The 13,634-nt window shown below is 44.8% G+C and overlaps 1 protein-coding gene across 2 annotated transcripts in view; it reads right to left on the bottom strand.

Moving 5' to 3' along the window:
* Rapgef4 (Rap guanine nucleotide exchange factor 4) overlaps positions 1-12,911 on the bottom strand; it is a 285,813-nt gene extending 272,902 nt beyond the window's left edge. For both annotated transcript variants that reach the window (XM_034494585.2, XM_034494587.2), the window contains exon 1: positions 12,764-12,911. In XM_034494585.2, coding sequence (XP_034350476.1) covers positions 12,764-12,828 — 65 coding nt within the window. In that variant the 5' untranslated portion in view covers positions 12,829-12,911. The remainder of the gene's footprint in view (positions 1-12,763) is intronic.
* Positions 12,912-13,634: the final 723 nt, after the last annotated feature.

Genomic DNA, 13,634 nt, shown 5'->3' with positions numbered 1-13,634 from the left:
AGCCAGATAATCCCAGCTCCACAACTTGGGTCATCAAATCCCATCAGGAAGTCTAGTGTGGGCAGTTACCCTAACATTATCATAAAAGACTCTCTAGTCTCAAGTGGGCTTCGAGAAAGTAAAACATATTGCTGAATCATGATGAAGAAACCATGTTATGAACCCAACTCTCTCTCTCTCTCTCTCTCTCTCTCTCTCTCTCTCTCTCTCTCTCTCTCTCTCTCTCTCACACACACACACACACACACACACACACACACACACACATGTTCTGAAAGGGCCAATGATAATGACAGGAAAAAAGTGTTCAATCCAGCAAACAAATCCTTCAAACAGGAAACTGGCAGGATTTCTGGGCCATTTCCTTCCAGGACTTCAGCCTAGGTGGCTCCGCACAGGCTTGCTGACAATTTTAGAGGGTTCGTCTATGATCATCATGGCAGGTAGGCAGCAGACTGGCATGGTGCCAGAGCAGTACCTGAGGACTTCACATCCTAATCAGCAGGCATCAAGCAGAGAGAGAGACTGGGCTTGACATGGGCTTTTAAAATCCCAAAGCCCACTCCCAGTAATACATCTTCTCCAACAAGGCCACACCTATTCCAACAAGGCCACACCTATTCCAACAAGGCCACACCTCCTAATCCTTCTCAGAGAGGTCCACTTGGGAACCAAGCATTCAAACACATGAGCCTATGGAGCCATTCTCAATCAAACCACCACATCCTCTGTGAGATCAAAAAGTGCTCTTAACCCCTGAGCCATCTCTCTAGTCTTATTTTTGTTTGTTTGTTTGTTTGTTTGTTTGTTTGTTTTGAGACAGGGTTTCTCTGTATAGCCCGGGCTGTCCTGAAACTCACTCTGTAGACCAGGCTGGCCTCAAACTCAGAAATCCGCCTGCCTCTGCCTCCCAAGTGCTGGGATTAAAAGCGTGCGCCACCACAGCCCGGAGTCTTAGTTTTTAATATGTCTTTGAATAAATAGTATTTAAAAAATAATCCAGGACTGATTAAATGGCTCAATAGGCAAAAGCATTTGTCACCAAGCCTGATGACCTGAGTTTAATCTCCTGTGCCCACAAGGTAAGAGAGAATTTATTCCTATCATTGTCCTCTCTGATCTCCACTCATGGGATATGGCACACATATGCACCACACACACACACACACACACACACACATATACACAAACATACACACACTACACACACACACACATACACACTCATACAATAAATAAACAAGTACAATTTTTAAAAGATAATCAAGGATTCTAAAAGCCTTCATTTATCCATTTTATAAAATTACTATCATCTATTACAGCAACAAAAGTAGTTAAAGTATGGTTTTTTTTCCAAAGTCAGATCTTGTCACCCAAGCAAAGGATGTTACCATATTTATTCAGCCTGTACCTTCACCATGGGCACCCATCCAACTCTGCTCTCTAAAATGTCTCATCCACCCATTTGGGTACAGCCTAGATTTAATTCAACTCAAGTAACTCACAGTTCATTCAAGGTTTTGAATACAACATTACGTCAGTAGAAGGACCTCTCTAGTCATCTGCTTTCAAATAACAATGCCTCTAGGTCTCCCCTCTTGTCTCCTTTACTTTCCATCACGGCTCTTGTCACTGCTGGACATGGCAGTATAGATGTTGTCTCTTGTATACTCTGTGTCCCCGCTCTGTACAGTCTTACCTGTAACCCCGCGGCACTTCTCCAGGTAACTTACCCTCCCCCCCACCCCACCCCACCCCCGTTCGCTACCGTATTCCACGCTAGCTGGAAGAGGACCCAGCATAGCATCAGGTACTCAGTCATGTCCTGAAGGCTGACCGAGGAGTATCTTTTCATCTGGTATTTCAGTTCACAAGGTCAAGGGGCTTTGTGGATTTCTCACCAGTGGGCATTCCACAAGAGCGTCTGGCATGTAGAGATCAAGGTCTGGGGAAGGTGGAAGCTGGCATGAGGCGGGGAGAAGGGGGCAAGCGGAAGGGTGGGGAAGGACTGTCAAGGGACAACAAAGGCAGAGCTCTCTTATAGCACGAATGTGTTTAAAGAGTTGATGAAGACAGCATGCAAGGTTGGAGCACCCAATCTTCCTGTGGTATAGTCAATAAGTAATTATGTGATAGCAGGAGAAATGGTCCTTCCCAGGAAAGAGCACACCAACTGGTTACTTAACACCAAACGGCCAACCCTGAAACCATATATATAAGTAACATTATAAAGATGTAGGAACGTATACATATATGCCTATAACAACAGTTAACGGGGAACAAAAGAGGCTATGAGTTTGAAAGTGAGCCAGGAGGGGTATGTGGGAGGATGTGGCGGGAGGAAAGGGAAGAGGTAAATTTTGTAATTATATTATAATCTCAAAACAAAATTTAAAAAATATTTTAAAAGATCTCTAAATAAATAATGAAACTATTAGACGGATGATAGATAGATAGGTAAATAGATAGATAGATAGATAGATAGATAGATAGATAGATAGATAGACAGACAGACAGACATATAGCTAGGGACTTCTTAGAAAAGAAGCAATCAGTACAGTAAAAAGGCTACCACATGGCTCATCACAAGGGGACTGGCCCTGTCCCTCACTGGCAGCCTTGAGTTGGCACTGATGATGGTGTGGGCACAGGAGAGCTGGCCCTGTCCCTCACGGGAGATCTGGCACCTCATGGCTCTCCTAGTTGATGGCTTCTGGTGTGGACGTGGGCAGAGAAAGACTCATTCTCCCATGTGGAGGTGGGGTGGGCTGGCCACTAAGAATTTGACCATGCTCCAGTGAGTATATAGACAACACAAAATGGACTTTTTTTAGTTGGGAGGGAGGGTCACAAGGAAGTGGGGCGTGGGGGCTGACATGGGAAGACTGGGAGGTGAGTGCAATCAGGGTACATGAAGTGAGATTCCCAAATAATCAACAAAATAAAAATGCCACCACAGAATAGAAAATGTTTGCAAACTATATATTCAGTAAGAACCTAATATCTATAATATATAAGATTTCATAAAACTCAATGGCAAAAAGAAAAAAAGCAAAACAAAATGGACTAAAAATGGCCAAGAGGACCTGAGTAGACATTTTACCAAGGATGACCCACCTCTAGCTATGCCTGTGAGGGTGTTTCCAGAGACAATTAACAGAGGAGGGAAGATTCACCCTGAACATGGGTTGTACCGTCTCATGATGGTAATCAGAAGGGAAAATGAAGCAGCCAGCATTTGTTTCTCTTACTTCGTGACTGAGGATTCGATCTCACCAGCTATCTTGCAGCCCTGCCACAAACCACTCCCTGACACAAGGACTTACCCTCTTAACTGTGAGCCGAAATAATTCTCCCATACTATCTATAAGCTTGAGGCCAGTCTGGTCTACAAAGAGGGTCCAAGACAGCCAGGGCTATTACACAGAGACACCCTGTCTTGAAAAAAACTAAACAAAACAAACAAAAACAAAAAACAAAAAAAAAAAAAACCCACCTTAACCAAATGATACATATTTTTTAAGCATCAATCTGTGATCATTTCTTTTAAAATTAGAGGGGAAAACAAGAATAAAATAGAAGGAAACTAAGAAGCCAGAAGAATCATGATACCAAAATCATGATACTAAAACCTTAAATACTACAAAATCACAAGCTTACATCCTTCATTGATAAATATGAAAGTGGCATTCAGAAAATAATACATAGTTGAATAGACCAAAATATCAAGATGGTAATATGACATGACAAAGTAGTATTTCAAATAGGAAAGGTTGGTTTATTATCAAAACTCAGCCAGGTATGGTGGATCAATATGTGATCCCAGTACTCAGCAGGCTGAGGGAGGATGATGACTGTGGCCTGGAAGCAGCCTGCAGTTCCAGGATAGCCTAGGTGACAGCAGAATTGTGTTTGGAAAAAAGAGGAGAGGGGGAAGAGGAGACCGAGGAGGAAGAAGAAGAGGAGGAGATCACTCAAGGTGAATTCTCTACATTTCTAGGAAACATACAAAAAATGTTTTTTAGGGAAAGAGAAACAAAAATTCACATGACCGTCTTAATTAAAGAAGATTGAATTTGTTTTTAAAATAAAAGCAAGCAGAAGAAAGGAAGTGGGAGAGGAAAGAGACTCACTTAAAAATCTCATGGCAAAACATAAGTCTTTCCTGTACAGGAAGAACTCAAAGATGCTCATCCACCTTCACCTCTCTTCTTAAAACCTTGTCCTAGAAGTCCTAGCTGGTGAAGTTAGACAAGAAAAATAACAAAAGGCAAAAATAATCAAAACAGATAATCAACGCTATATTTTTATAGACATGGTGGTCTCTTAAAACAATTATACAGCAGCTACTGGAACTCAAGAATTTAGCTTGGCAAAACTTGTATCTCTAATCAAATCAAACAGGATATCTGACCATACACTATGGTCCTCCAACTTCTGGCACCTGCACTACACCTTCACAATTTAGAGGTAACCATTCGGCTGGACTCGAATTCCCCCACGATTCTCAACAGAGCTGTCACTGTAAGTACCGGTAGCTTTATTCAAAGATTCAAGAACAGAGGTTCAGAAAACTTAACAGCTTGATTCACATGGCTGGTGAATGGGACTGATGGAATTTGAGTCCAGATCTGGTTAATTCTAAAACAAAGCTGACCTGACATTGTCACATTTCCAAATTGGAGACTGGAAATGATGAGGGACCCAAGGGCAAGGCCCTGAAAGAAAACGAGAATACAATGGCAAAGGAAAGAACTGGAGACCGTTTAAATGTCCATAAAGACATAGATAGCTTCAAGGATCTGAAAATGCAGAATTGTGATGTCATTACTAAAACAGAAAGGAATCAGAACATGAAGGGGATTGGGGGCTGGGAAAGGTAAAACTTTGACACGCACCAGCTTGTCAGATTTGTTTGGCAGCAAATGGCTAAAAGTCTAACAAAGAGTAGTTTCTAGGAATTGTGTGTCATTTTCTTCACAAGACAGAAAATCTTAAGATACTCAGTAGCTGAACAAATTCAGGACTGGGCCTTGGGTTTCCCTTGGTTTCGCCTTTTGAGTTGCAAGATGTCCGCCCACGGGCCCATGCCTTCTAGAAAGCAAGCGTTTCAGTATCTCCATCGTCTATCAGGAAAGCAAAAGCCATCCTAGAATCTCTTAGCACCCTTTTACTTTGTCACCGTGGCCAGGACACCTGGACTGGAGGAAGAGAGTGGAAGAGAATCCACTGTTTTTCTTTCTCTTCAGCTTCTGTGGCAGTGGAGGGCAAAGGCAGTTTACCCACAAAATGTCAGTGGGATATCACAAGGGAACTGTCCTAGGCAGAAACAAATGCACCTGGTCTGTGGCATGTGCCTTGGGCACAAAATTTAAGTAATCTTCACAGAGCAGGAGACATGGAAGAAAGGGCATGTGTGAAGAGGAAAAAGAGGACCACACAGGTTTTGCTTTTCTGCAGGAGGCCCATGTGCTTCGCAGAGAGGCAGCTGAGTCAACACGGCCAGCTGGAGACTGCTGCTGTCACCAAAGCCAGCCTGTTTTCTTTGGGGTGTACAGCTGTTTCCCTATCTACCATCCACCCAGTTACTTCCATCTTCTTCCTCCACCAGAGCCTCCCTGAGCCTTCATTCTCTGGGAGAAGAAAAAAAAAAGCATAGAACGGCAACTCTCTTCTTCCCTGCCTCTCTTGAGGATATAGCTTTAAATCTGCCAAAAAGAAAACCAGCTGCCTATGCCTTGGAGGGATGGTATGGGAGGTTGACCCACTAAGGAAGTGTTATGAAAGCTTATAAAACCAGGGGAGTTCAGACAAAAAGGCAACATTAGTCTAACCATCACTGGAAGGGCCAAAAATCCACACAGGGAAGCCCAAAGAAGACAGGAGGCTGCATTTTCTCTTTTAGGTACCAGTTTTCTATGGAAAACTCAGTCTCCCAGGTTCAGGGCAAGGGACAGACAGCTGGGCCAAGGGTGTACTGGGCCAGCTGCACGTCTCATAGGCTCACTGATCCTTGGGCATACCATCTCCTATGTCCCTTCTCTGAGGACGTCAGGTACAGTCATGCTTTTCTTCTGAAAAAAAAAAAAATCTGCAAATAAAACCAGAGCCATAACACTAACCCTGACTAGACACCAGACTGTGCATGTATATGTTCCACATGTACACGGCATGTGTCCCAGACTGTGCATGCATATGTTCTACATGTACACGGCATGTGCTTCCATGGTCTCGAGGCCCCAGTGAATAGTCCCCTAAGAGGCTGCACACAGAGAGATGTCAGACATTAAACTTTGAAATGATATATTGTTAACATCACAGAAAGAGGTCAACAGACACCATGTGCCTTTTGATGGAACACCTTGACTCCTCTGTTGAAGCTCTCACCAAAATATCAAGTCAGAATCTGATCAAGCCCTAAACCCAAATGCCAATTTCAGGAAACACAAATTCAAAGGAACATGTTTCTAAGAAAAACACCACAGGGAAACAATTAAAATTCAGATGGATACAAGCCCCCGGTTTCAAGAAATAGGGAGAGAAATTCATGTATAAAAATATATCTGAATTAAATGTAAATAATTTTCATGCTGATACAAAGTGGAAAAAAAGAAAATTTTGAAATAAACAAGGAAATTTGAATGTTGGAATATATTTATGAACTAGTATCAAACTTTTTAATGTATACTAATGACATTCATTTCTTTATAAAGACTCCTTACCTTACTGAGAGATATACTGAAATGCTTGCAGATTAAATACTACATGTGGGAATTGCTTCAACATAACCCAGGGGTAGGGCAATGGGGGAAAGTCCAATGAGTAAAATACTGCACACAAGCATGATGACCTGCATCCAGAACCCACATAAAGAAGCAGGATTAGAGAGCACGTATCTGTAATCCCAGAACCCTTGTGGCAAGATGGGAGGCAGAGACAGAAGAATGGCCCAGAAGATCCGGGGTCAGCTAGCATGTCATACTGTGATGGAGGTAAAGGTTATCTGCTCACATACGATGAAAGGTGAGAAAGAATTCCTGAATGTTCCTGAGCTCAACACCCACACACTGCAGCATATGCACACTGCATGCACACATACCACACACACACAACTATATAAGTAAATAACTAAATGATGGATAGACAGACAGACAGAAGGATGGACAGACAATGGGTGGGTGGATGGATGGATGAATAGATAAATAGAAGATAGAGAGAGAGAGAGAGAGAGAGAGAGAGAGAGAGAGAGAGAGAGAGATGAGAGAGGGGGTAGAGAGAGGGAGAGAGGAAGGGAATCAACCTAGGGCCAGAGGAGAATGAATGGGCATAGGAGACAGGGCTATCAGTGAACTAATGATTCTTGGTGGGGGGAGGGGTAGAATAAGAAACTCTTACTATTCCATGTATTTAGAAATTTTCCACAATAAAAATGATAGAATTTTTTTAAACAGTTGGTTAAATTAGTCATGAAATATCTCCCCCACCCCCATTCCAAAGCCAGAATTCGCATCAGCCAGGAATCAGAAGGAGCAGCAGGGGCCGATGTAGACACTGCTAACCCACCACCTGCACCCTTGCCAGAGAGTGGCAGAGGCCACCTGGGCCCAGAGGAGATAGTGTATGTGGCCACGTCACCCTGGCCCTGTGAGCACCTTCTACACTGAGGGCACTGGGCAGGTGCTGGAGATAAAGGGATGAATAAACCCAGTGACTAATGTCAAGGGATGGGAAATGGGAAGCAAGCAGGCAGTTACCACGGAGTCTGACTTGTCTTATTACAATGGACAAAGTGTGCCCTGGGAGCTCTTGTAGTAGTCATCTAACTAGAAGTCAGGACGGCAAAGCTGTCCTCAAGTTTCCCCAGAATTACCTTGTGATTAGAATTCAATTCCCAGCTCTGTGGCTCTGGGGGAATAAAAAATACACTGCAGACTGGAGATGTGAGCATCCTCACCTCCTGGCAGCCCAGCTTCTCATTAGAAACAGGAGAGATGTGCTTCTGCTTAACTGGATTCCCTGCTCCGCTGGCCTCTAGCACAACTGTTCTAGCCAAAGGATGAGCGTATCCTCTTGTCTGGTGGTACCGATTTAACGTCAAATTAATGACCTGGCTGGTCTCTAAGGTCTTAAGAGTCTGGTGCCTGTGTGACCTTCCCTGAAACATGAAGGAATTCTCAATGTGCTAACGAGTCAAGATTTCTGGAGTGAGTGCAAGGCTAGCCCTGAGCCCTGGAGAAAGTCCCAAAGGAATGCCATTCCTAGGGTTCTGCCCGGTTGACACCCAGCCTCCCCCAGAGCCAGAGTTCCCCTCTGTGTGCCTCTTTGATCTTCTCTATCCCTCCAGAGTGAGACCATATCTGTTGCTTCTTTGATTTCTGAGTCATCTTCTCACACCATGTGTCTTACAAAGTATTTTGGTTTTAGCGAATGTGCTCCTTGATTTCTTTCAATCCCATTCAACCACATCGAAATAGCTAACATAGCATCTATACGGGGCTATGTCACACGCAAAGGAACCAGCAGCAGAAGTGTGTGTGTGTGTGTGTGTGTGTGTGTGTGTGTGTGTAAAAACAAAAACAAAAGAAAACAAGCTTAGTTGCCTTTAAAAGATGACAGCCTTTTTGATACACCCCATCATCCTTGACTTCATCTTCTGCTTCTATTTCAGTCTGTGAGACCAAGGTCTCCAAGTAATCAACTGCCTTACAGAACTCCAAATCAAAAGGACACAGCAAACTCTTTACCAAGAGAAGATAGTTCCTGTTGCCTAAGGGGTTTCCCCACTCCTCCCTGGGGGGAGCCTAGAGGAGGTGATGGCAGCGCTTTCTGTGAGGGTTCATGTGGCAGATACTAAGCTCTGAGCTACAAGCCTGCTTGCAGCCACTCAGTTTTGCCACTTTGGAGTGACAGCAGCCACAGACGGTATGTAACCGAGTAAGTATGGCTGTGTTCCAATGACACTGTTGATGCACACTGAAATGAATTCACATAAACTTGATGGATCATGAAAATTACTCTTCTTATTTATTTTCCAACCAATCAAGGATGTTAGAGCCATTCTTGGGGGGATTTAGAGGCTATGGTTTGCTGATTCCGGCTCTACTCTGATTGAAACAGACAATGAATGATTCACAAAACTTGGTGATACCCCTTACCCACCATGCAAGTAATCAACTAGAAACAGTTCTTAAATCCAGAGACGCCAACTTAAAACCTTTCATTAAAATCAAATAAAGGTCATGACATTTTTTTAAAAGTGCCATCTTACTATTTTAAACCCCACATAGTTGGAATTTATGTAATTTCACTTTTAGCTAATCTTCTCAGCTCAAGGAACAATGTGAGATCCATAAGCAAGCAGTAAACTTGCTTTGCATTACCAATGGGTGCATTAAGACTTTTCTCGGTGTTGGTTTGTACATCCTAATGTCTGACATTATTCCAATTTTTTGGTATTTATAGACACCACCTCAGTCCCAACAGGCCCATGACCATAAGTCGCTGACACATAGAATGCTTTGCATATTCTCTCTTCAACCTAATCTACACAACTATAATCCTTCAACCTCCTTCTTCACATGTTAAGTTTGGAGAGTTCTGTCCCAACCAGGGTCTTTGTGGGCGTGCCAACCACATATTTCCCAGGCTCTGTTCTTCATTTGCTTCACTTCAATTTTTTTTTATGCATGTCTCTAACCCAGAAGACTTTTCTATTATTACTTTCTTTTCCTTTTTTTTCTTTTTTTTTTTTAAAGTTTGGTTGTAGAGGCTGGAGAAATAGCTCAGAGGTTAAGAACACTTTCTGCTCTTCCAGAGGTCCTAAGTTCAATTCCCAGCACCGACATGACAGCTCACAACCATCTAGAAGATCTGGTATCCCCTTCTGGAGTGCAGGCATACATGCAGGGAGAATATTGTACACATAATAAATAAATGAATCTTTTAAAAAGCTTGGTTGTACGTGTGTGCCTCTGTGTGTGGGGGGGGGGTGTACATGCATGTAGACATCAGAAGTCAATGCTCGGCGTCTTCCTCGACCACTCAAATTTTATGAGACAGGGTACCTGTTGAATGTGGAGCTCATCATGGCTAGACTGGCTAGTCAATGAGCTTCTGTTTATGCTCCCCCATGGCTGGGTCTGCAGATGTTTGCTGCAATGCCAGGCTTTCTGCACAGGTGTTGGCAACTCGGGGTCACTTGGCTTATGCATACATTAGAACTGCATTTTTTTTTTCAGCTAAACTTACTATATGGTCCCAGCATCATAGTACCAAATACCACTTCACTGTATCAGTCCTTCTTTTCTTGTGCACACTTGGAAATGTCCATGATAAAAGATTTAGAAATTAGAGTATACCTTCCTGGGGAGGGAAGACAAGTCTCTTGCTGTATCTGTGTGCCTTTGTCCAACCTGTTCCTCTGCCTGGCCTGACCTTCTTATTCTCTGTCTTTGATAGACTAACCCTCAGCCTCTTATGCCCAGACCTGATACTGCATTTCCAAAGCACTTTACACATCCTGGTTAAAACATTTATCACTGGACTGCAGTTACAGTTACCTAGCTACCCCACCACCACGCCCTCAGCCCCTCCCAGCCCAGAAGCAGCGCTCATCTGTTACACCTCGATGCCCAGCACAGTGCCTGGAACAGAAGGCAGTACAGGGACCTCCCCAGATAATTTTCATCCCCACTCTCAGCCTTCATTCTCCCTTTTTAAAAATTTAAAAGACTACATTTAAAATTGCAACTTCAAAATAGGCCTCTCCTACTGGCTTTCAATGAAACAGTCCCTCCTAAATGGCTCTTCTGAGGCATTCTGGGATCAAGGCCACAGAATAGACAAGAAGGCCTTCATACCGTGGAAATAAAATACATACGGGGCACTTCCTAGCTTCCAAAATGCTAGGAAGCTTTTTCCTCCCTTCTGCTGGGGGTGAGTCAGAGACACTCATTTTTCAAACTCAGGAAGTAAAAGTGATGAAGTACAAGCTCAGAACTGGTGGGGGTTCTGAGCCTAAATCCTCAGCCTTTCCATCTGTCCACTCACCTGCACTTCAGTAACACGAGGCTCAGGAAGAGAAGGGTCTTTTGTGTTGTGTTTTCTTGTTGTTGTTTGTTTTGTTTTTATTTTTGTTGTTTGTTTGTTTGGGGGGTTTTAGTGTTTGTGTTTTTGTGGGGTTTTGGTTTTGTCTATTTTTATTTATTTTTGCCCATTATAAATGGCGGCATTAAACTGTGGCACCATGTTCTAGAAAACCATTCTGAATGCGATCATGCAGGCGGAGGCACAGGGAGAGACGTCCCATCCACTCTGCTCACACTGCTGCTGCTCCGTGACTTTGCCATAAGTACGCACTGACTAAAGGATTTCCAGTGAATTCCTGACTGTTCAAAAACTGTACGCCAAGCAGTTCTGCAAAGAGAAGTATGCTGCTTACTCCCCAAAATTATCACTCGCGAGGAAGCACTATTTATAGGTTAAGTGCACGCTCCTGATTATCTCTTGTTTTATAATTCACTTTTCCTAAAGTATTAAATTTAGATTACCGATCACATTAGTAGGCTCTCAGCTTAAATATGCCTTTAATTCCTCCACAGAATTCTGTATGACTTAACCATCTCTTCAAGTGTCTTACTGTTTACTGCATATAATTTCTCTAATATTAGAACATACCACTTTAGTCAGAAATGGGGCAACGCCTGCCAAAAATATTCTTGCTATTTAGTTACTGTGTAGTAACTAAAAGTCAAGATTGTTTATCACATTAAGTTATTCAAATGAGTTACATTTAGCTCTTTTCAGTTAGTTAATATCTTTTCATCAAAGGCCTGTAACAGTAGAACATGCACAGCAGGCCACTCCTAAGATCTTCAAGTTTGATCCCGTCACAAATCTGTTCATTGAAAAAATTTCAATATGGCAGAGCACAAAATAATTCCCACAAATGCAAATTCGGATATCATGCAGATTGCTGCAAGATATGAATCACTGGCCTTTGGCTCCAAACTCTGAGATTCAGAGGCAATACACTCTGCAAGACATTTTGCTTGTTTCTTTCAAAGTTCAGATGCATCACCTTTCTCCTTAGGGTAATAAACTATAATTGCTAACATACTGTGTAATGTTTACTGTTAAATTTGCAATCTGGACAAACAGAAAATTACACCGATAGAGGCTGGAAACAACTGCAGTGGGTTATCACCCACTGCCCCTTCCTCAGAGGCTGGCCAGGGTCAGCACTCTCTGAGGTTTAAATTTCTCTATAGAGTGAGGGTCTTCTCCGCAGAAGATTAAGATGAAAACCGCCTCCCCAGTGACCTTCCTAACACAGACCTTGAGAGAGTGCCGGCGGGGAAGAGGGCTGCGAATTTCAGCAAGGGACTTAACAGCTCTACTGAGTCCCTCACACTTGGTTTTCCAAAACAAAAAAGGTGACTCTGCACCTGCATGAATACGACCCTTCTCCCCGCCCCTCCTGGAAACTTAAATGACATTCTCCCTGAGGGTCTGGACAGCCTGAAGCCCGCATGCACGTACCCTCCCTGGTCTTACTGCCATTGGAAACCACCCACCCACCCACCCACCCACGAGTGGAGAGTGGAGTCGCAGCGGGGCGGAAGGGGACCAGGGCAGGCTGGCACCTTGTCGCCCCCCCCCCCACGGCGCCGCATTCTGTTCCCGGCACGTGGAATGCTCTCCTGCAGGTGGCACCCCACGAGTGGCCCCCCGCGACCCAGATCCCGCACCCCACCCCAGGTACCTTTTATCCAGGCAGGCGATCCACTCGGCCGAGGACGGAGAGTGTGCAGCGTGCGCAGCGACCATGTTGGGCAGCAGCGCGCGGTGGCCCCGGGCCGCGGCCACCTCCCGCGCGCCTCCCGGCGGGCTCCCGCGGCCTGCGGGGCGGGGACCGAGGGGCGGGACAGGCGCGAGGCCCGCGCTGCACTGCGGCGCCCGCGTGGGAGCCCCGCCGCCCCGCCCGCTCTCCAGGAGCGGCGACACCACGACACCTGCGGCAGGTGCCCCGCTCCGCCAGGCTCGCGTCTACCCTCACCTGGGGGGGGGGGGGGAGGAGGGGGGAGGAGGGCTCTGCTGCCAGTGCCACCCGGGTGCGCGTGGGGAGGGGATGTCAGACTCTATATATTTTTCCTACGGCAAATGCCACTAAAATGGCTGCTGCCTCTCCGTTTCCTTAGAAACCCATTAGTCCTCCTCGGTGGCTGTCAAAACTTGCTAGCTGCTCCTGGCTCACCTTTACAGTCTCCCGTTTAAATAGGGATGAGAGAGGGCAGGGCTAGGAAGGTTGCGATGAGGTGGAGGTGGGAGACACCATGCTCTCTTGATGTGGACCCCAAAGGGCAAATGATTCTGAAGGGCGTTGGGGGCTGGGAAAGACAGATAGAGACAGTGTGGTCACGGTCTGAGGCAAAAGGACCCAGGAGACCTGAGGATAATAAGGGAGTGCAAACTGAAATCGCTGGCCTTGAACCTCGGACTTGCTTGGGCTCCATGGCCCAAGCATGACAAAAAGAAACAATTAAGAATTGGATAGCCCTGAGACCCAAGCAGAGCTAGGGTTTCAGGTCTGGAAGCCAAGTTCCTGGATACTCCATGAGCTTGGGTAGTAGCCT

Source organism: Arvicanthis niloticus, chromosome 2, assembly GCF_011762505.2.
Source record: "Arvicanthis niloticus isolate mArvNil1 chromosome 2, mArvNil1.pat.X, whole genome shotgun sequence".
Classification (NCBI taxonomy): Eukaryota; Metazoa; Chordata; class Mammalia; order Rodentia; family Muridae; genus Arvicanthis; species Arvicanthis niloticus.
The sequence above is the reverse complement of the archived record's forward strand: the minus strand, read 5'-3'. Positions and strand labels throughout refer to the sequence as shown.